Here is a 22,982-nt window from a genome sequence, read left to right as displayed (position 1 = left end):
TTTAGTCACATGCCTGTCTTACATGTAAGAAAAAAGAAGTTGGTATACTTGAGGTTGAGCTGAATTTGACTCTTAAATATTGTCTTCATTTATATGTCCATCTTTGCAAGATGTATACCGGACCCCATGCAAATGACTTGCTCCGTAAATGAGATGTTAGGGTAAATGAGCCAGTTCTAATAGCTCCAATATTAATTTTTCATCTAATGTAATTTATCAAAACTAAATTGTTTATAATTAAGGTGGACATGTACTTTACAGCTGTTGTATAGCGTAATGAAATATTAGTTAGGCATTAATTGGAGGACATCTGTGGTATTTTCTTGTTTTTTAATTCTTGCAACTACAAGATTGCAGTTTTAAGTTTTCGTAAATGCAGAAGGATATGGTCACCTGGACTGCATTGGGGAAAGAGGAGTTTACCTAGAAAAAGAGTGCTATGGAACAGCAATGAGGTAATTCAATTGAGAGCTCTTCCATGCATATTTTATCACTATTAACCAGTGTCTTTATGTGCCCATCCAAACTGTAGCAAAGAAGTGCCTGTTAATCAAGCTGCTTTTGTCCAGTTTTTATACTTTCAAATTACTGGAGGTAGGTCTGGAAATCTGAAATGGCATCTGTGATTTACTCAGAGTTAACTCCATAAGTAGTGGAAATAATGTTTTCAAATCTGGGCTGTAGTTTTCAGAAATGAGCTGCTGATGTGCAAGTGATTATTTTTTTATGTGGTCAAAATTGTTCTTTGTAATTGCCTTTTACAATTCTGTTGCATGCCTCCTGTTTAATGTAGGAAGCATGACATGATCAGTAGAAATGAAAAAATATCATGCTTTTTGAGAATTTTTGTGTCTTTACAAGCAAAGTCAGTTGCTTCTGCTCTCCAAAGATAGACTTGTTAGGCTGTCTCTGACATGTTATTAAAAACATGCTTTTCTTCAGGCCAGTGATCATTCACGGGATGACTTCTGATTCATGAGTCTTCCTGCTCAAGAAGGAGAAAATGCCTATAGCTTGAAGTGGAAGTAAGCAGAAGAGTTTATGATGTAGCAGAGCATTACTCGTATACATGGTGTATTTGAAGAGGACTAGCAGTTTCTTCATTAGCTTGTCAGCTTTTGGGGAACCACCTTGCCTTCACTGGAAGTCTTCAAATCTTTGACTCCCTTTTCTTTTGTTTATCTCTTCCTTGTTAATTTTTGAACTTCTGAGGTGTGAAAATGTAATTTGAAATAGATCTCTGCAGTTATGCAACACTAGTTTTCAGCTACTTGGAGAGTACGCCACATCCTTAAAATTAAACATTAATTAATTCCACAATATTCTATGCTACCACTCCAGAGTCTCTACTAGCGGGAAATAAATTGACACTCTGAAAAATGTTCAGTCTAGCTAGAAATCTTGAATATCAAGAACTAAATCCAATCCAGGGGATTGGGAGCAGGAGAAGCAGGTTCCTGAGGTACAGAAATAATCCTAGTTTGAGCACAGGAGGACAAGAGAGTATTTTGAAGCTCAGTCCCTGGCTGAGAGAAGGCTTTGCATTTCAGCCCTGTGCAGCAGAAGAGCTGGTATTTCAGTGTACCCTTGGCCTGCTGGGTTCTTCCGGAGCAGGTTTCCGTATTCTGGACACAAAATACTGGGCAGAATATCGAAGTCTACTCAGGTGAACTCAGTACTCAGGGAGTCAAGATGTACTGTGTTTTTCCATCTGTAGGTTAAAACAGAAATTAAGTGTGGAATTAAGTGTTGGGAAGATTTGTGAGGGTCATGAGCTGTTATGATAAATTGGATCAAATTCTTTAAATACTGTATAGTCTGAAAGACTCCAGTATCTGGCCCTCTGCTTGGTCCTCATGCAGAATAACTTGGCATAGAGGAGATTCAGTGTACATTATCTCTCCTGCAGCTTTCAGTTTCACCACTATCTTCATAATGAGAAATGCTACCAGTGACAGCCTGTTGTGGTTTAGCCCGGCTGGCAGTCAAACACCACACAGCCGTTCGCTCACCCTCCCCCCTCCCTCTCCGGGATGGGGGAGAGAAACGGGAAAGTGAAGCCTGTGAGTTGAGATAAAGACAGTTTATTAAGACAGGGAAAAGAATAACAACAATAATAATAATAATAATAGTATTAATAGTAATAATGTGTACGAAATAAGTGATGCACAATGCAATTGCTCACCACCCGTTGACCGATGCCCAGCCTATCCCCGAGCAGCCGGCCCCCCCTCCACCCCGGCTAGCCACCCCTATATATTGTTCATCATGACGTCAGATGGTATGGAATACCCCTTTGGCCAGTTTGGGTCAGCTGTCCTGGGTCTGTCCCCTCCCAGCTCCTGCTGCACCCCTAGCCTGCTCGCTAGCAGGACAGAGAGAGGCTGAAAAGTCCTTGGCTTGGTGTAAGCACTGCTCTACAACAATTAAAACATCAGCATGTTATCAGCGCTCTTCTCATTCTAATCCAAAACATAGCACCCTGCCAGCTACTAGGAGGAAAATTAACTCTGTCCTAACTGAAACCAGGACACAGCCCCACAGAAATCATGCTGCTAGGGTACTAGGACAGAAAATTTTGAAGTGGTGAGGGTTTTTGTTTTTTAATACATGGCAATCTACCTGCCTGCTCTAAGGAATGGGAGAAGGTGACAAAACAGACCTCACCTCTGTGGGCGTGTGGCCATAGGGGTCGACAAGCCCCATGGTTGGTGGTAACATCGGACTCTTAACGATGAGGCCAGAAGGAATGTGAAGCGTTTAGAAGGAACAAAGAAGGGTGATTCAGGAGACACCTTGCTGTCTGGGACTGCTTGTTCTCTGGCCGTTAAGACATGGAAGTTGCTGGGTGTTTGCTGTTGACGGGCAAAGTTGTTTGACCAATGAATAGTTAATGGAAAAGTACTGCTGTAGAGCGAATGGTATAAGAAGGGAGCCTGTCCTCAGTAAAGGAGTTGAAGTAAGAGTTGAAGTTATGTCATCAATAAAGAAGTAGCAGTCACTGATCCTAAAAGAACCCTGGTGTCTGTGTGGTCCTTATGTCACACACCTCTGAAAAACAGCAAGAAAAAAACAAAGTCTTAGCTTCTATGTAGTGTTACAAGCTCTGTTCTTTTCAATCCTGTAAGATTTATCTGAACTCTGATCATTTCTAATAGAGAAGGAGAATGCCTATCAGAATTTTTTGTGACTTTAATATCCTTGTTGTTTAGTAATAAATACAGAACATGTTTAGCGTGCAGATGCTGTTCTGAAAAATGTTAGAATGTACAGTCTTTAACCAGGAAAAATGTAGCTTTTTTTTTTTCGTGTGCTACAGAGAAGGCAGCATTTTGTACAGGATAGATTTTTTTTGATGGCTTTCAGTGTGCTTTTATCATCATAACAGAAGTTCTTAGTGACTCATACTATAAAAGCAGCAATCTGTTAATGAGGCATTTACCTTCAAATGCTTGAAATGCCATCTTGAGTGGTTTTAAGTACTAAGTTGTGATAATATAACTGCACTATACTTTAACAATTATCTATATTTAAATTCCCACTCTGACTTTTAGAAAGTGTTTGAGCATCCATCAGCCCCTGAATACAGGGTCCTCGTTCTTGAAACTATTGTTCTGAGAGAATTTAATCAAATAATTTAAGCACTAGGGCTGTAATTCTGCCTTACATCATTTAGTTGGTGCCTTTTGACAATGATGGTATTTGCTTCCAACTTCTGTTCTGCAAGTTCAAGAATTTACAAATCCACATGCCTTCAAGATCAAAGCAGTCAATTTTACTGCAGATAATAGACCTTTTTGGTCCAAAAGGTAAAGCAAAGAAACAGTAATGCTTATGTAGTTTTATTGTGGCTGTAATGTAGAGCCCTAGGAGAGCCTCCAGCATAAAACAAAACAAAACAAAAAAAAAAGCACAGCTATTCACAAACTAGCAAAGCAAGAAAGGACACCATACCGCGTCACAGCATGCCTGCAAAATAGAGGCTAATGTGGTGTCTGAGCAGTCGGTTTAGTTAAAGGCAAGTGCAAATAACAAGAGAACACGGTTAAACCATCAGAACACCTGCATAACAGTGCCCTAAATCTTCACAACTTCTCCACATCCTGTCATCAGATGCACTTCTTGCTTGCTCTTGCCGTCCCATTACTCTCGTGATGGTCTGCTTATGGAAGAACACAGAGTCAGTTATTCATTTTGTTTGCCAGATGATGATCCTGCAGGTACCCAGGGGTGCTGTTTTGCCCGTTCCTAGCCCCATTACCCTACCTGTCTGTCCCTCTGTTGCCACTTATTCAGGAGAGAATTATTAGCATCCTGTCCCCCGTTAAGTGCATTAAATGAGCATTGCATTCAAATGCAAAGCTGCACCTTTTTTTTTTTTTAAGACTTGTGTATACCACAGCGATCTTCACTTTTGAACTTGCTTTCCAATATTGCATTCCTTCAGACAGCTGCCTCACTATTACCTGTGAGGTTTTTGCAGATGATAAGCGCTACAGCACTTGCTAGATTTTAAACTTTGTCAGGCGCTGTACTGGTAAACTGTCTTTTCCACACGTGGTGAGGTTGTTGCTTCTTTTGAAAGACATCTTGCAACAGCCTGTGCACTGTGGTGCTGTCAGAAACATATGCCACATAATAAAGATTGATGCACTGTGTAAGTCAGCCCTGACAATCCCAGACTGCTTGTGTGCTCTGCTAATACAGTGACTAAGTCTTGAGAGGCATAGCATTCAAAGCTTGTGCTTTTCTTTTTTCATTTGTCCTTTTGGTGTGGTATCTGTGTTTCCTGTTTCCTAGCCAGTTATTTCAGAACTAATTAACTTATTTTAAACGAGTGCAGATTTTTTTTTCCAGTTCCATTTCTAATTGTTATAAATGGAGATACAACTCAGTCTGAATTTAGTAATATTTATAAAAGGCAAGTAAACAGCGCTGGGTGCAGCAGGGAGTCTGCACTCTACCAACATCCACACACAACCGTCGAACTTTCTAAATATATAGAACATTGCTTTTACATATTCATAAGAAACCCGAGTACAGCTATACATATGTATGACCTATCCCCGCTTCGTATTATAATTAATATTTTCACAAACTCCTCCTTTTGGCGCCTGCGCAGTGTCTCTTGGTGGTGGTCGTTGGGGGTCGTGGGGATGAAGGCTCACAGTTCCACCCCATCACCGCTAGCAACCTTTTGTTCCTGCACAGACCCTGTGCGTACCTGGATCTCGTCCAGACCGCAGGGGCGGCTTCGACCGGCTCCCTCTTATTCTGCGCATGCTCTGCCCTCCACAAGTTTCCCGAAAGCAACAAAACGTGATCGACACCAACCCGTGCAAGGCCGTTTTTTCCCGCGTTTCGTTAGCCCTTGAAACCACACTAATTATATGATTATCATATAACATTAAACAACAAATTTTAACAGTTTCAACCAGCAAACCCCCAGCAACTTCCATGCCTTAACGGCGGGAGAACAAGCAACCCGAGACGGCAAGGCGTCTCCTTAATCACCCTTCTTTGTTCCCTCTAAACTCTTTACATTCCTACTGGCCTCATCGTTAAGAGTCTGATGTTATCACCAACCATGGGGCTTGTCAACCCCCATGGCCACACTCCCACATCTCCCCCTTCTTTATTAACATCAACCATCTTCTTGACACGAATTATTACTCCATGTATCACATTATCTTCCATATAAACGTTTATGAAAGTTAATTAGGATGTTTCTAAACATAATGCATGCAAGAAAATGCCCCATGACTTACTTAGTGTGTGTATCTTGATGTCTGTTACCACTTGGCAAAATGTTTTTAGAATGTGTTGTTTGATTAAATACTGAATACCTGGTTAAGACACTTAGGTAGTAGGGTTTTGTTTGTGTGTATTTTTTGCCCTTTTTTTTTTAAACGTTACTTCTTACAATGGTTGACTTGGAATGAAAAGCATTAAATGAGTATGTAATGGGGAATTCTCCTTAAATATTCCATTAAAAAGTATGCCCAAGAACTCTCTTCTGTCATACTGACATAAATTGAGAGGAACTCTGAAGTGAATGGAAGAATGAGGCTACGTCACATTAAAATCACCATGATGATAGTAGAAAAGTTATATAATGGATGTTGCTATCAAACCTTAACTTTTTTTTTTTTTTTTTTTTTTAATTTGATACACAGAAATGTTTAGTTACTTATTCCAGCTCTAACCTTTCCAAAGTACAGGCTTCATTGTAAGGAATGAATCCAGAAAAATTGTTGGGACCTTGTTTAAGTAGGGACTGCAGATGTGTTTTAAGTAACTATAAAATGCCAATAGAAAATTTTAATAGCAAACTTGCAAGACAAAAAGCAAACAAAAGGTAGTGATGGAGGTAGTTTCTGCTAAGGATTTGTTACTGTATATCAGACTTGTGTTTCACAGCGTGGCTGAGGTTGGAAGGGATCTCTGGAGGTCATTTGGTGCAACTCCCCTGCTCAAGCAGGGTTGACTGGAGCTGGTTGTTTATCCAGATGGCTTTTTAAGATCTTCACGGTGGGAGGCTCCACAACCTCTCTGGGTAAACTATGCCAGTGCTTGGTCATCCCTACAGTGAAATTATTATGGGCACAAAAATATGAAACTTGACCCATACCTTGAAATGACCATTGTAATGTTCTCCCAACACAAAAATGAGCCTGAAAGAGTTGAAATGACTGCATGAGAAAAGGAGCACAGCCACTAGAAATGGGGAGCGATATTGCTCTGAGATTTTACCTGAAGGTTTTCCCCAAGCCTGAACCTGACAGTTCAGTAAAATATATAGAAGTGCTTCTGAACCAGGGAAAAAATGTACTTGATCCAAGGTGTAGCAAGACCTTTTCCATACTGTGTCTGGGAATTGGGTAAGCTGATCACTCACCAAAAAGTTATTTTGTAGTCAATTCTTTCTTCATTGTGAAAGGAAATGGAATATAAAAGGTTTCCTGAGATTTTGAGCAACATGAGGAGACTTTGCAGAGGTCTGCAGACGCTTGGGGAATTTAGGGAATCTTAGCATGGCAAAAGGTTTGGGTGCTGCAGAACCTACCGAAGTTGTCTCTTGTAGGTATCCTGCTGATACCGACCTGAATAATTTGCTAGGCAGGATAGAGAAGAGAGGTGGTCTTGCCTACTGAAAAGACCTACCTTTTTTTTTTTTTTTTTTTTTTTTTTTTTTAAAGATCTGAGGGGGGTGATAAAGGAGTTCTGCATCTGTCTGAGGATGCAAGACAAAGAGCAGTGATTTCCTCTGAGAACCAATTTATCTGAGTGAAAACTTTACTGGGAAGGAAGAAATACACAGTGTTCTGCTCTGAAACTTGTTGCCAGGAAAACAAGTATCTAACTGATACTGAGGGTTAGCTGACAACTTCTAGGAAATGCTAAATGAATTCTTAACGTGATTTATGTTTTTGTGAAGTTGTGCTTTAGGGCACAGATAGTTTATTCCACCAATAATGTCAAGCAATAATAAATTTGGGTGATCAAAAGGTTGTATCAAAGAAAAACTTCATTCCCTGTTCATTTTTTTCCTCCCCTGTGTGTTGGTTTCTGAGCCTGTAAGGTATAATTGGTCATACATTCAGATTTTCTCAGTACACTTCCATGTCACAAAAATCCCATTGATATTAAGGGAATTGGTATCTCCTTAGGCTTTTTTGGAGCACTGGAATTTGAAGTTTTCAAGTGATCCACTGATCCCAGGTATAGGGACTAAATGAAACACTGAATGTCATGCATGTGGGCAGCAGTCTTTGCAAGCATATATTTGCAAGTCTGTTTTCTTGCACACTTTCATTAGCACGTAAATAAATGAGTATATGGGTTTGCCTGGGGTCAACTCCTCAAAATGGGATAGATAATATAGGTTGGTGGTGTGTGTTTATTTGTTTGTTTGTTTGTGGAAGATGCCTAGGAAGCTAAAGTATTCAAGTTACTGATAATTCAATGTCTGCTCGAAAAGGCTATGCAAATCCCATTTTTACCACTTAAATTGAAGTGTGGTTAGGATTTGAAGGCAACTGCTATGGTAGTAATAGTGAACAAACTCCTGATTCTACGTGATTTTTTTGATTATGAGTGTAAGCCATGCTTTGGCTTGAGTAAGATCTTAATTTAGACCTGTACTCCCTTCACTCCCAAAAATTCATTCCCTTCCCTGCATGAGCACAATCTAGTGTATTGTACAGACTCTACTAATGACACCGTCAGGGCTAAAAAAGCTTAGAAGAAAAGTAGATGTGATTTTTTATCAGTTAGGACTTGTATGAGACGAGTTCACTGTATCTGCTGTATTACTGTAACTGTATACTGTATTTATTATATTAGTATATTGACAGTATGCTGCACCTTATGCAAAATTAAGTATTCTTTTTCTTCCAACAGTTGATTCACCTGCAAGTTCATAAACTAATGCAATAGATTTCTCCAAATAAAATACAACAACTCTATTTCCTTTTAGCAAATGAATAATATGATTATATGGGATTTTAAAAGCTTTGAATGTGGCACTTGCATTAACTTCCATCAGACGACCAGATCCCCGTCTTTGCAAAGTCAGCCTCTTCTGTGCCCAAGTGATGAGAGAATTTGGTTCCACTTACTGTTTTTAAACTTTGCTGTCTATATCCTGCTGGTTTTATAATTTTGCAATAGATGTTTAAAAAAAATGCAGTAAACAGTATTGACCAAAGAAACTATATGCAAATATCGCTGGGCTGTGATATATTTGAAATAGTCCTTAGTTTATGCTTGTCTCAACTGATTGTCCTTTTCTGAAATTGGGCACTTATGTGGGGAGACCTGAAGGTTGGTTTGCCCTAAGATGCTTGTTGCTGTGGTGTCCTAGTTCTCACTTGACAGTCTTCCCTCAGCTTTTGCATCCTTATTCATCGAGCTAGTTATGCTGTTTGCAGCCTAATTGGTAACCATGACCCAGACTTGCAGTGATGACTGAGAGGGGTGGGTCATCTTATGGGCCTCGTGTAGCCCTGCTGTGTTCCATAATGCTCTGCACATATACAGGCTCTCTCTGCCCAGACAAATGTCTTTTCACAACTGGGGATCAATCACATACTGAGCTCATAGATCAATTTTACTAACAGGAACATGACCAGATCATTAGATTAGACTCACGGCTTGATCTCATGCTTCTAATCATCTTCTGACAGGTGGAAACATAAACAGTTAATGAAATGAAAATTGGATTAAAACATGAAAGTAATATATGAGATATGAAAACTTGTTATTTAGATGCTAGAGGAGACACTCAATTTGTTTTCTCATGCTTTTTTCTAATTTTTGATAAGTTTGAAACTTTTTTGCATTTTAAAACCCCAAGTATTTATTATGCTTGATTTATAATTGGTTAGATGCCTAGCAGATAGTTTGCGACTATAAGTTTTACACTGATAGTACAGTTGCAGAATTTTTGTATGTGTTCTAAGCCACAAAGCCAGAAAAATAGCAGTCTTCTGCTGGTGATCTCAAAGCAGAATATCTGAGGTAACACATCTTTTCTGTACAGGTACAGTGCTTATTCATGGGAACAAAGGCAGAAAAGCTACCAAGCAGTCCATTAATTGGGATTTGTAGTATTTCTGGTATGAGCAATCACCACTGCCTTTAATGACATAATGACTGTGCAGAGTGCCAAGCCTCTCTGGGTTTGCCAAAAAAGGGACTCAGTAGGTCAGGTTGATGGTTGGACCTGGTGATCTTGAAGGTCCTTTCCAACCTAGATGGTTCTGTGATTCTAAGGCCAGTAGGGCATTCAGAGAGCCTGCTAACTTTCACGCTTGGGCTGATATCTTAAAGTGCTAACACCTCCAGCTGATGGATGAAGGGTTGTTGAATTCTCAAAATATGTGGAAATGAGGCCACTATGTTTTGTCACTTTGTCACCAAAATGCTAATTGTGAAAAGATGTGGGAGTCCTTCAAATTTGTACAGGAAACAAGGCAGGAGAGCTGCTGTCTCTTAATACTAAATTTTTAACAGTACATTACAAATGCTTCCTGTGCATCTGAGAATGAATTGTAATGGACTGTAATTATGGCATGAATACATGCTGGTTTTTTATTTGAAATACATTGCTAATTAGTTAAGTGCAAATCTGAGTGATAGAACAACAAAATGATGGCTGACTTAGGCATCAGATTTATTTTTTCATTCTGGAATAAAACAAAGCTGAGATTTTTATTTTAAAGTTTGTAGAGGAGTTTTAGAAGTTATTTATGAAGTCACTGAATTCTGTAAATTTTACATTTGATTTCTTCAGGCTTGTTAATGTCAGTAACAGTTTTGTCTGCTTTATGGAGGTCTCTCAGGTACTCTCTCTCCTTTGAGTGCTGCTGCTAGAAGCAGAAGTGCTCCTTCAGCAGAGTGCAAGGTTTGTGTTCCCTGATAGAAACCTTCTGACACAACACACTGTACTGCTGCTTTTTAAAACCAGTTTGTGATTTATCTGTGGGTGATAGTGTATGAATTCCAGCTCTTCATTTCTTGAGGCTGTTGGTTGCCCTATTGAAATCAGTCGGACTTGACAGGTCAAGGGTTTGGGTCCGGGAATGGCACAGCCTTGAGCACTGTTAGCAGCTACAATGGGTTGCAGTGACCAGCTCGGTGACATTTGATGCTTCTTAATATTTGCTTTTTATGTAAGGTGTGAACATGGGAGAATGTGAAACAGCTCCTCCTGGCTTTTGAGCCTGAAAACTCAAAGCTTTAAACATGTATCGTTTGGCGGCTCTTAAAAAATAGATGTCTGGGTGGGTTTCAATCAGTGAACTAATTGATACTCCCTGACTCTTCTGGAGAATTTTCCCCACTTAACAGTGATGAGATAATTACTTCTTTAAGCAAAATACCATCAGTCCCTCCAGTTAACGTTTTTGTTTGCTAGGAGTGAGAAACCAGGCTTTACTCTTAAGATTTCCATCAGTTTTTCCTTACTTGTAAAGGTGGGCAGTCTTCATGAAGCTGCAGCATTGCCAGAGATCCTAGCTACTGAAGGAGCAAATTAACATGCAGTATGCTAATTTGTTTTCCCGTCCTTCAGTCACAGAGAGGGGAGTCTAAATATTTCAGCGACTGAGACTTTGAAATTCCTGCTCCTTGCTAAGTAACAACAACAACAAAAGCTATTCATAGCAATAACACTAAACAGCGAGGCAACAGCCCCAGACAGCTTATAGGCAGCATCTCACCATGAGCACGAATGTTAACTGGTTTTGCACTGAATGCATCTGTGAAAACAAAGAGCACTGAGAAAATAAAGATCAAACCAAAACCAAAAGAAAGATTTTTTATTGCTATGTTTTACTTTGCTGGCAGACCAGAGCAAAGGTTTTCTGAACATTTAAAAGATGAAAAAGGTGAAGAATCCCAGAAGCGATTTATCTTGAAGCGAGATAACTCTAGTATTGATAAAGAAGACAATCAGGTTGGTTCTCGGTTCGAGAGTTGCTGAAATTTTGTTCTGTTTTTGTTTTTGTTTTTCTTTTTTTTTTTAAGGTGGGCTGACTGATGTTATTGTTGTTCTTTTGTTGTTGCTCTCTTCCTCCTCCTCCTCCTCCTCCTCCTCCTCCTCCTCCTTTTGGCCTCCCATCCCGTCCCCCCCAGCCTCCTCTGGTGTACATACTGTGGGTATCATCGAGCCCTGGCGTGGCCGCTTCAGCCGTGGCAGTGTGTGGGTCTGCATGGGTGGTTTGCTTGGCGCAGGACTTGCTGCATGCCCACAGGGGGGGAATGCCGAGCCTCCGGGCTGTGTGGAAAGGCTGTGTCAGTTGTATTTCTAAATGTCTTGTGTAACTATGGCAGTTGTTCCACTCCCTACAGCTTTCTCCTTCAGTTGTACCCATTCAGAGTTGGATTTCAGTATGGACCGATGATAAACTGTAGCCCAAAAAGGAGAAAAAAAAAGCCCCAAACAAACATGTGATGGTGAGGCCAGGTTGCTTTTTAAACCATCCTAAAATAAGTTTTGACCAAAAATGAGTCAGTTTCATCTTTTAGTTCCCTCCCTTCTCCTTTGCCCTCACCATGTTTTACTTGTCTGTGTGACTTGCTTGTTGTGCATGTACCATGGCAGAAGTGTCCCCCTGTGTTGCTTGTCCCATAACACTACATTGCCGTAGGTGAGTCAGGTGCCTAGGGGAGTGCCAGGGATGCGCGTGCATTTGTGCTGCCTTCACAAGTGAGTGTTGTGCTGTTTTGATCTCATGCAAGCTGTGTATGTGGAATATATTAACAAAACAGAAAAAAAAAATCAAAATGGGTTTTGATGTGAATTGCTGTTCTGAGAAAATTCTCACAGGTAAGTAGACTGTGTGTGTTTTCTTTGCTTAGGTTGTATTTGTTGGAGGTACCTGCCAATGAGTCTCTCATTGCCACTCTCCTTCATGTTTTCAGTAAACGACCGATTTTCCTTTCTTTTTTTTTTTTCCCTTGTCTTTACATTGTATATAGCAGCTTTGCCAGTTATGCTGCGTATCAGTTGGCTTCAAAAACAAAACCCAGACATTTTCATGGTGTGGTGAACGTGGGGATCAGCCTAAGGAAAGCAGCATGACCAATCTCACAAGGTGCTGGGTGGGTGGAGAAAGAGCAATGCTTGAAACCTAATTGCAAACAAAGCCTTTCTTGCTGGGGGTCCTCCTCTGTTCCCTCCCTCCCTCAGGACACAGCCATTTCCTGCACTGTGGTTTATTTAGGGGCTAAAAGGGCCACAATTTTCCCAGTGAAACTGAAGTTAAATGTTCCTTATGGTGTGGAAATGGTTAAAAGTCTTATGCCAAACATTTGGGACTTCTCCTTGTCAAGACAGCTCTTGGTGGGTTTCTTTTAGGGCTCGTAGCTTAGATCTTATTGCCCGGTTTCTGCCTTTTCTTCCTTGATTTCATAGGTAGCACAGCGCTGCCTGCCCCCCTGCTCCTCATGCCACTAGAAGAGCTGAGAAATGGTAGCAGTCAAAAGCAATGGCACTTAGGCTTGGGGTGAGAACATCCGAATTTAGGACTGCAGGTTCACAGGTGTCGGGCAGAAAGCCTCCTTTCAGCCCCTTGACTCTGCGGGCAGCATCTACCTGGAAAGCTTTGGGTGCCCAGCCCAACACACAGTGCTTTGTGCACCACTGTAGGAATGAAAGCTATCGTTTTCATGCTTCATTTGTTTGAGTGAACATTGATTATTCTCAGCTGACAGTTTCTTAATGGCAGTTTTTAACAGCTCAACTTATATAACCCTCCTGGTTTTTTTCTGCTCAGCAAAACAGAATTCTTCCATTTAGAGATGACAGACGAAGTAAATCAATTGAAGAGAGAGAAGAGGAGTATCAGAGAGTGAGGGAGAGAATATTTGCACAAGATGTGAGTAGTTGTTTTCATTGCCCCTTTAGTGCCATACCTTTCCTGGTAGTCAGACAGTATTCTCCCCCTCCGATGTGAATGCTGCAGCTGGATTTGCACTGTGGAGCTGGAGATGACAGGGAAAGGCACCTGGAGAAGAGGCTCTTAGAGGAGCTTGAGAAGTGCTGAGCTTGCTTTCTGAGGAGGAGGAGGAGATGATGATGATGAGAGTTGCTGAGAGATGGATAGAAAAGAGATGAGGCCCAGCATGTTGTCCGAGGCGTGCTTATCCTGTTTCCTTGAATGTTTGTGTTTGTGTGGTCAAGGTTTTCTTTTTCCTTCTCTTTTGCCAACCAAAGAGCAGTGATTTAAATGGACACTCTCAATGATTTCAAGTAGTAGGATCACATATGCCTCAAGCTAGATCATTTTTTTTCAAGCAGCATTCTGCAGAGCCTCCTGATGGTTATGTGCTTTAGACCACTGCTGTAGGACTGAGGACATTAAGAACAAAGCAAAAACAGAGGTTAAACGTGAAGTTGCACTTTTTTTTTGTTAATGACCAATTATTTCTGCCACCGGAAAGAGTCATGTTGTTGATGATTTTACTGTGAAAGAAATAAAAAGGACATGGCATTGTAATTCCTGCCTTACCAAAAAATGAGAACTTCCACAACAAAGCTACACAAAAACATTTAAATTAGAAACATCTGTGAGCTCTACCTCATGTTTCTGAAAAAAGAAAAACATAATTTGCTGTACTACAGTAATGAAAGGATCCTAAAAGGGGAGAGAAGAAAGAAGTGGGGGAAGTTAACATTTTATTGTTTTATCTCATCTCAGTGGAAGCTCTTTCAGTTAGAGGAAGGTGGGAACAAAACCAATTAAACCTTACTGAATCATATTTGGCAGTGTCCTTTTAAATTAAAACTGTTCATATGTTGCAGGACTAATACTGTTCTTTAAGGTATCCTTTTATATTGCTCTGGTTTTGGAGTTTCATACATCCAAATTATTTTTGCTGTAGCAGAATACATTCTATAGTTTTAAGGTGTGTTGTCTCATTTGTGATAAGTAATTTTGCTTGTTTATAAGTAGTTTGCTGAATGCTTTTAGGCTGGCTTTTTCCTTCTTAACTGTGAAAGTCCCAGTAAAAGCAGAAGTCCTTCAGTTCACATTATGCTTTCAGCATGTGGGTCTGATGTAAATATTGTCACAATATATACAGTAGAGTTGCTGAGTCGTTCAAGATCCTCTTTTTGCAACCTGTCTCCTGTATGAAAGTTCCTGTTTATGGCTTATAACAAAGGAGCTTGGGCAAAACCAAAAATAAATTAAAAAAAAAAAGGGGGGGGGGGGTGTTGAAGCAGACTGCAAATGAGGCAAAACATCATGAAAAATACCACATGGAAAGTTGTGGCCAAAAAAATGTCATTTATATCATGAACAGCAGCTAGAAATGCCAGGCTGGGAAACTGAAGTGGCTGGAGAAGTGTGCTGAAACTCATTCCCCAATGTGCTGCTGTTTTTATCTTTAGACTTGTGAACTTTGAGGGCAGGCAAGTGGTGAGCTTGTAGTTGTCCACAGCTAGAGGTTGGTGTGATCTTTTGGGTTAGTATCTCCAAGTAGCAAGTGACAGTGTGGTTTGTGGTAGGCATCTTAAATGGATTGGGAGTGAGCTTTTTTAAAGATCAGCAATGTAGATATCTCTCCCTCTCTCTCTCATATCCATTCATTTGCTCTCTCTCTCTCTGCTGTTGCAGGTGCTAGTGAGCCAGGAATGAGGAATGAGCCATGTTGCAGTGAATTTCAGCAAGTTGTACTAATAATATGAACAGGAATTTGTTTCTTAGCTGAACTTTTTTTGTGTGTGGAGCACTCCTCACAGATGAGGTGTTTCTAGGATGATGGCAAAGTGTTGTAGTAGGGAACAATATCATTTTTTGGTCAATTTTAAGAGGGGCTTCATATTGTAGGTAGCCACTTGCTGCATGTAGGACTTCATAGTTTTAAAGCATTTTGTGATCATTTGTTATTTCCCCACGTTTCTCTGAGGTAGGTACCTAAGCACATAAGTCTTGTCATCTTGCAAATTACAGACACAGAAAGAGAGACAGGGAAGGATTAATCGTACAGTATTTTTATTATCTGTGTGCTGTTTACACTCCTATAGTCAAGCCTTTATCAGTGCCTTGCTTATGAACCTCAGGAAATGGATTACAGATATTTCACTTCTAATTAGAGTATGCATGAAGAAGGTTTGCATGAGAAGTCTCCAAAGGGCAGCAATGAAGGTCAAGAATACTGCCATAACTTCTTGCACCTAGCATTACTCTAAACATGCCTCAAGTGTCCCAAACTCTGTGGGCAACGTATCAGCCCAAGAATCAGAATTTAGAACAAAATTTAGGAGGAAAAGGCAGCCCAGTTACAGGGGAAAAAAAATCTGTGCATGTTTCTAGTGCTGTGAAAAATGTTTTAACCTGGCCCTCACATGTTGGTTAACAGAAAGCTTGCTTGCCCTTCTTTTGATTATTTTATTTTTGCAGCACTCTAGTGCACCAGATATCTTCATCTCCAAGTGGAAGTTTTAACAAAATAAATATGTTCATGAATAATGCCATCATTATGATAGATAGCCCTTATGATGATTAGTCTGATATTAGCCAGTTTAAATTATACTCTCTGTCAAGTTTTCCATCTGCTGTGTTGGCTATCATAAATTTTGATAAGGAGAGCTGGAGGTTTTAATGACTCCTGTCATGTAGAGTCATAGCAGGTGGCAGGGACTGAGAGAGAAGCATGTTAATGAAGAATTTTAATGAAAGGATTGGTAAATAAAGGATTAATGAAGATCAAAATGTAAGGGTCGATGAAGAAATATTTAATGCATTTGATCACTTAAGCTCACTGAAATAAGAACTGTAAAACATGCAGTTCTAAACTTTTCAGGCTGCTAACAATAAAGCAGCACTGTGTGAGCTCTGTCATTCTATTGTAAAGCCTACAACCATCCTTTTGTAAAACTTACTGTATTGGAAACCTAGCTTTACAACACCTTGTGAATTTTACAACAAAGTACACTGGAACAGAGAACCTGGAGCATCTGGGTCTTGAAAAGAAGTTTCTCATCTGAACTGCCTCAGTTGTTTTTAGTACATTGGAAAGCTAATTGTCTCCCCCGCCCCCGAACAATCTAAAAGAATAAAAAAAGTATATGTTGTTCTTTCTGTATGCATCAATCCAAATTGTAGATTTAACTGAGACTCTTAAATGTGTGTGTAAATGGTATAGTACATTTGGCTTTTAAGCTTGCAGAAAATTGATTCTAAAGACTAGCAATCAAATTACTTAGAAGAAATTTCATTCTTTGAGGTTAATGCAATGTATAACCTCATGAGCCAGAATCATATAAGGGCCATCCATTGTTCATAAATGCATTCTCTAGTAATTATTGTTTATTCACTGAAAAACGTAGATGCTTTATTAATTACACAAATGCTAGAATTGCCCATGGTACACATGGAACTTATTAAAGGAAATACATCACACTTTTTATTTTTGTTAGTTGTAATGGCTATTTTTGACTAAGCAGTGTATTATGAAGAGCCAGATCCTTTAGATAAATTAAGTCATGATTCCTTTGCTTAAGAAAACATTGAGGATATTTTTGCTCTCTGATTCAAGAGTCACAGAATAAAGTATGAAAAGCTGGCTACACCCTGTCCTATCCTTCTAATAGGAAGAAGAGCTTTTAAAATAAAGCCAAAACAAAGACATGCCTTGTGTTGGCTACCATAACCCAATAGGTATTAAGACTGCTGTACAGAGACTGCCTTTGTTGTTGCAGATCAGGCAATAAGCATTAGTTGGAAGCCTGAGATCTATCACATCTTGTTAACTGACATGCAGATGATTATCTGATGGTATCCACTGCAGGATATTGCTGCATGTTAATAGTTATCTTTGTTGGCTAATGGAATTAAAAACAAGAACAGCAACCCCCAGTATACCTAGTGCACTGGCAAGGCTGATGCACGTTGAGACTTGAAAAGGTTCTGGGAAATTGAAGAGTAAAACACTAGTTTCATAAATGACAATTAGTTGTAATAAGAACCCCAATGGAAATCTGGCATGTAGAGGTTCCCAAGGAGGTGAATTTGTAGATAATCTTGCATATCTTTTTTTTCCTTTTGTAGATTTGTTGTCAGTATCTTTGATCAGTGTATGAGAACCAAGTGTTAAAAATGTTTTTGACAACAGCTGTGCTGTGTACTTAATGTTCAGTTTAAAGCACTAGGAAGGCTTATTGATGCTGTATATCAGGAAAGCCAGTCCTGACCTTGCAGTAGCTAAATTGCTATCAAGAGCAGCTTAACCATGTGATTTTTTAACACTAAGAATAACATAATAATAATAAAAAAAAACAAGCAAACAAACAAAAAAAAGAAGCCTGTCTTCTTAGCCTCATGCCCGTACTGAAAAATAGTTTCCAAGGATCGGTGGCCCTGTGCCAGCATCTTCAGCCAGGAAGACAAATGAAATAATTACAGGATCTGTCCTTAGGTCTATAATGCAATTTGTAGTGGTTCCCATCAAGACACTGTAAAGGGAGCAAACCTCTCCGCTTGCTTGATAAAGTGTAAAAATCTCACATGAATTCTGCTTTATGCCCATGTAATAAAAAACCTAAAAGATAAAATGATAATAATAATAATAAAAAAAATACTCATAAGCACTTTTGCAGGCAGGTACATGCCCCTTTGCTTCTGTAACTTAGTGGGGATGCTGACCAGTACTCTGGTTGAAGCTGAGGTTTTTACTCACTCGATCTGGAAGAGCAGCTGTAAGGCTGCTTTGGATGTGTGACTGCACTGAAGTTACTGCACAAATGCCCATCATGAACCTCAAAGAGAAGATAGTCCCACAGCTGAGGTTGTACAAGCCCATAGGGTAATTTCAGTAGGCTCGTATGTAGTTTGTGCAGAAGCCTGCATAGTCGCATTGTTGATGAAACCTTGTGAGTAAGGTACACAAAATGGGAGAAGATGCTGTGTTATAGTTGTGCAAAAAGATACCAGGTGGAACAGTTTGTGTCTCCTCTCAGCTTGGGGTGAAACCCTAGGTCTGCTGTAGGCAGTTGGAAATTGGTCCCTGGCAATGGAGACTGACCCTGGTGTGATGAGGTTTTGTGCTAATGAGAGATGCATTTGCCACCAATGTAGCCTAGAGCCCTGTGTGTTGATGTTTCCTCTGGAATTCCTCACCTTCAGCTGGAGCGAGTGGTAGGAGCTTACCTGGGAAGCCTATACCACAGAGCTGTCTGCTGCAGATAGCATCCCCCACACAGGTGATGGGTGGACAAATTACAGTGCTAACAAGAAACTGTGCTGCTTTCTTAGGGCTGAATTCTTTCCTTGGGTGTATTGATGCAATGGCACTGGCTGTGGTGCTGGTTTATAATAAGGGAAAACTTTGCCCATCTATTTGCTGAGGCCTTGGGAGCAAGTATGGTGTTGGTTCTTGCGTTAGCCAGGGCTCTTTGAGTAGGTAATTAGCTGACCAGTCTCAAAACAGGAACGTCCCAAATCCATGAGTTTCCTATAGAATTAAAATTTGAGACGTCTAATGATGCCATTCCATTATTCTTTGAGCTGAGTCCCACTGTTGTGGAAGGGATGGGCATAATCTCTGGTGCCCTCCACCCTTTGCTTTCCATTTGTTTAAATTCTGTGCAGGTACTGACTGTCCTTTCTTCTGTACCTCATGGAGATATAATCCATGTGACAGCTATGAGGCACTTATGTAGAGAACATGAAATAGGGGGGGAAACGAAAAAATCAAAGAGGGAGAATTATTCATGGGAAATTGAGCACAGCTTCATTTCTCTGCAGAAAAAAAATAAGTAGCACCAAAAGAATTACACACTTGCCAATAGCATTTATTTCTTCTGAGCCCTTCACCTTTCTTGGGATCTAAGTCCTCCATCAGAGAACCTTTTTACAATAGATTTTGTTATTGATGTTAATATTATTGTGAATATTATTATCATCATTTTATATCTCAATGTGGATATGGCTGTTTCCTCTCCAAGTGAAATCACTTAGTATTTCTAGGTACTACAGCATATTCTCTCTCTTTGAAGAACTTTGTCGACTTTGCATGCTCTCCTCCTGTTTGTCCTCCCTACCTGCAGCTCTGTGCTATTCTGTAGCCTTATGTCTAGGTGGTAGGGCAGACTAGTGGAACCTTATATTATGTAGGAAAAATGTGTTTTCCCTTTGAATCGCCAGTATTTTGCACATACTGCCTTCTTCTGATCCCAGGACTGAGAAGTTTCAGTTTGTTTCCAAACTGAGACCCCTTATTGGCAATGTGTTGTAATGCATGAAATTTATTTTACTGGTCTGACCTTATTCTTGACCTTTTTTCCCCTCTTGTCTTCTGCAAATGCAAATGGTGCATGAATTGAAATCCCCTTACGCCTGAACAGGGGAGAAAATTCTAAAATCAAGGAAGGAATTGGAACAGCAGAGCATATCTAGAACGTCTGATACAATGCCTTTTTTATTTTTCAGTCAGTTTGCTCCCAGGAAAACCTTTTTGTGGAAAACAGGTAAAAAAAAAATAGCTTGCTTTTTAAAAAACAGAATAATGCTTAGCTGTTGCTCTCTCTTATTTTGTGTATCCATAGCTGCTTATCTTAATGCAAAGAGCATTGAGCAGATTCATAACCCATATTATCTGAAGTGTTTTTCTGCTTTAAGAGGGGTGTGGGGCACGGGGGTATGGGTAAGGAAGAGTTTGCCTTTCAAAACTGTATTTAAGCAGATAAGTAAGGTATTAGTGCTGCTTTTCCAACACTTTGCCTTTCAGTTTAAAAAGTAGTTGCGGTGGTGGTATAGGAAAAAGCCCCTCTAATGTTTTATTTCAGGTGACTAATCTCTCTCTGGAATGCCTTCAGAATTTAATTTATCTTTAAACACCACTCTAGCAGCAGCTGGATGACTGTATTTATGCACCACATTTCTGTTTCTGGTGTTCAACCTGCTTTCCTGTGGGGCCGAGTGGCAGCATTGACTTCACTTGTTGCTTGTGATGGCTGAGGAGTCCCCCAGATTCCACCTGCTTTACTCCTGCAGCGTAATAATGAAATGATAGTATCTGAGCCAAATGTTACGTTGCCATTACTGTGTGATGGTTCTTATGGATGTTCATTATAATAAATCCACTTAAAGCAAAGGGAAGAAGAAACTATGTGTTAATTATGAAGATGTACAGAATACTAAGTGTTAGCTTTGTAGCAGCCATAAATAAGCATAACTGTGTTGAAGATTGTAGAAACTGTGTGCCTTTAAGGCAAATAAGGCTTTCAGTCAAAATGCTGGGATTTCACTGGCAAGTGCTGGAGCAGTGCTAGCCCAACTCTGTCCTGTGCGGGTGTTAAAACTGATCATCACTGGCTTGAGGAAGGGAAGATCATCTTTTACAATATTTCTATCTTTGTCCATCCTTATTTTTGTCATTTGTGGGTAAGGCTGTTCCCATGGTAAATGACTCCACAGTAACAGTAGAAACCAGCCTTTCTGATGGAATAGTCCTTAAAGTGGAAGGAGGGATGTCCCTTAAAGAATGGCCACAGCCACCTAACCACTTTGTGTTCTGAGAGCCAAGTATATTACCTCAGCTGCTGCTTCTTTATCATGACTGTGGAGATAATGTTTTGTTAAAATAAATCTAAATTGTAACAAAGGAACCCTGAAAAGCCAAAAGAAGATGTTCCCAAGTCAGTAAGCTCAGCTACTGTGCTGCTAAGTGTAAGATGGAAACCTCTGAGGAATAAATGACGAACTTCATAGCCAGGCCTCCATTTGGTTGTGCATCAAGTCACACACTTGTGTGCAGGTGAACATGGCCAGTTCTGATGTCTGCATGTTGTTCACTTCGTTTGAACCTGTGAGCTGGATTACCAGCTTTCCTGGTGTGAGGATACACACTTGGATGGAGATCAGTAAAAGGCCAGGGTGAAATTTGGACTTGTGTTACCATCAGCACTATTATCTGGAGAGAGACCTCTGCTGCATCCATCAGAACACTGCTTTTTCTTGCTGCATGCCTTACAGCCTTTGGCTAGGTGAAACACTTAAACTCATACTTAGCTCTCTGCATATGAGCAATCTTATTGATTTGCTGCGTTGAAAGTACGTATAGGTTTAAGTGCTTTGCCTCTTTTCATCAGAGAACTTGAGCTTTTATCTGAGCTGCAGAGAATTCCAAGGGACTTAGCAAGTACATAAAATTATATGTGGTATTTTGCTGGCTTGCATTTTTATCTTATTAGGTGATATTTTTATTAATTTTCTTTTGGAGGTAGAAATATAGTTCCTTGGCTTCTGAGAATTACCTTGCTTGGTAATGGGAAATAAATGGCCTTCAGCCTCCCTGGTTGACATTTCTTATGTTCTGATGACTGTGTGCGGGTGGGGTAGGGGGGGTAACTTTAACCTTGGTTCTTTAACTTTTAATCTGGCAAATGGGAAGATGCTCGAAACTAAATGTAATTTTACAGATAAGAGAAATTTGTATTGCTGTATGTGCTACCATAATCTTTCTTTTCATTTTTCAGTAGGCTCTTGGAAGACAGTAGTATATGCAATGATACCCATAAGAAAAGACAGCTGTTTAGGTTTGTATGGCTTACTATATTTAATGTTTCCCAGTAACTCTCACTTCTGATTCTACCTGTGTCCTCACCAAGGGATACCTTGACGGGTCTGGGTATGTCATTTTTCTGTCTGGAAGGGAGCACAGAGATCAAAGTTGTTACTCTGCCAATCCTGTGCTCTCTGAGTGGGGAGGTCACAACAAAACTTCCTTTGGCTTTACTGATCATCAGCTCAGTCAGCTGCTTGGACTGACACAATTTGGTGGTGACTGTGACTGGTGGAAGTTCATTCTGCTTTGGTTCAGGCATGTTTCACAGACTAGTGCCCAGCCTGACTTTTTTTTCTTTTCATTGTTTTATTAAAAGCTCAAATAAAAATATACTGACGTAAAACTCGTTGAAGTTTTTAATTTAGAGCAGAAGTGTTTTGAAAAGTTTTGTGTCCTTTCCCATCCAAACCCTTGTTCCCTCTGCCTAGAGAACAGTCAGATGTATCCCATAACCCAAACGACATCCCATGACCCAAGGAATCAGTCCAAATTTTCATGGAGAATGCTGGAGTAGTGGAAGACCCAACCTGAGTACCTCTGAGGGGCTTAGGCAGACTCTCTTCCCACACCAGGAGCACCCACAGTTTTAAATCAACCAGGGTTCACCACAATCAACCAATAAACCATGACAAATCTTAATCAGAGCAGGCAGAAGTAACAAATGCTTTCAGAAGCATGTCCTTCACCAAACATGGGGATAGCTAGGTAGGAGTTGAGTGATCACTATGCTCATCTACACATTGTTGTTTGCATATGTAGCAGTGGTAGTCTGTCACTTTAAGTCTGAATCATTTGTATCACATAATTTTTCACTATGAGGTGCAAGGATGCAGGATTATTTGATGTGTACTTGTGTTTGCCAACTGTGCATGTCTGCACAGCAGCCGCAGAGATGAGAAGAC

General features: G+C 40.1%; 1 protein-coding gene across 17 annotated transcripts in view; it reads left to right on the top strand.

Moving 5' to 3' along the window:
• ARPP21 (cAMP regulated phosphoprotein 21) overlaps positions 1–22,982 on the top strand; it is a 142,188-nt gene that overhangs the window by 54,212 nt on the left and 64,994 nt on the right. For 8 of the 17 annotated variants that reach the window (XM_040548321.1, XM_040548331.1, XM_040548322.1 and 5 more), the window contains exons 10-13: positions 11,353–11,461; positions 13,284–13,385; positions 19,944–19,981; positions 21,992–22,051. In XM_040548321.1, the coding sequence (XP_040404255.1) occupies positions 11,353–11,461; positions 13,284–13,385; positions 19,944–19,981; positions 21,992–22,051 (309 nt within the window). The remainder of the gene's footprint in view (positions 1–11,352; positions 11,462–13,283; positions 13,386–19,943; positions 19,982–21,991; positions 22,052–22,982) is intronic. The other 9 variants (XM_040548332.1, XM_040548324.1, XM_040548323.1 and 6 more) reach the window with 4 other exon arrangements.

The sequence above is a fragment of the Cygnus olor genome, chromosome 2, assembly GCF_009769625.2.
Source record: "Cygnus olor isolate bCygOlo1 chromosome 2, bCygOlo1.pri.v2, whole genome shotgun sequence".
Lineage (NCBI taxonomy): Eukaryota > Metazoa > Chordata > Aves > Anseriformes > Anatidae > Cygnus > Cygnus olor.
Note: the sequence above shows the minus strand (reverse complement) of the source record. Positions and strands in the feature narration are given on the sequence as shown.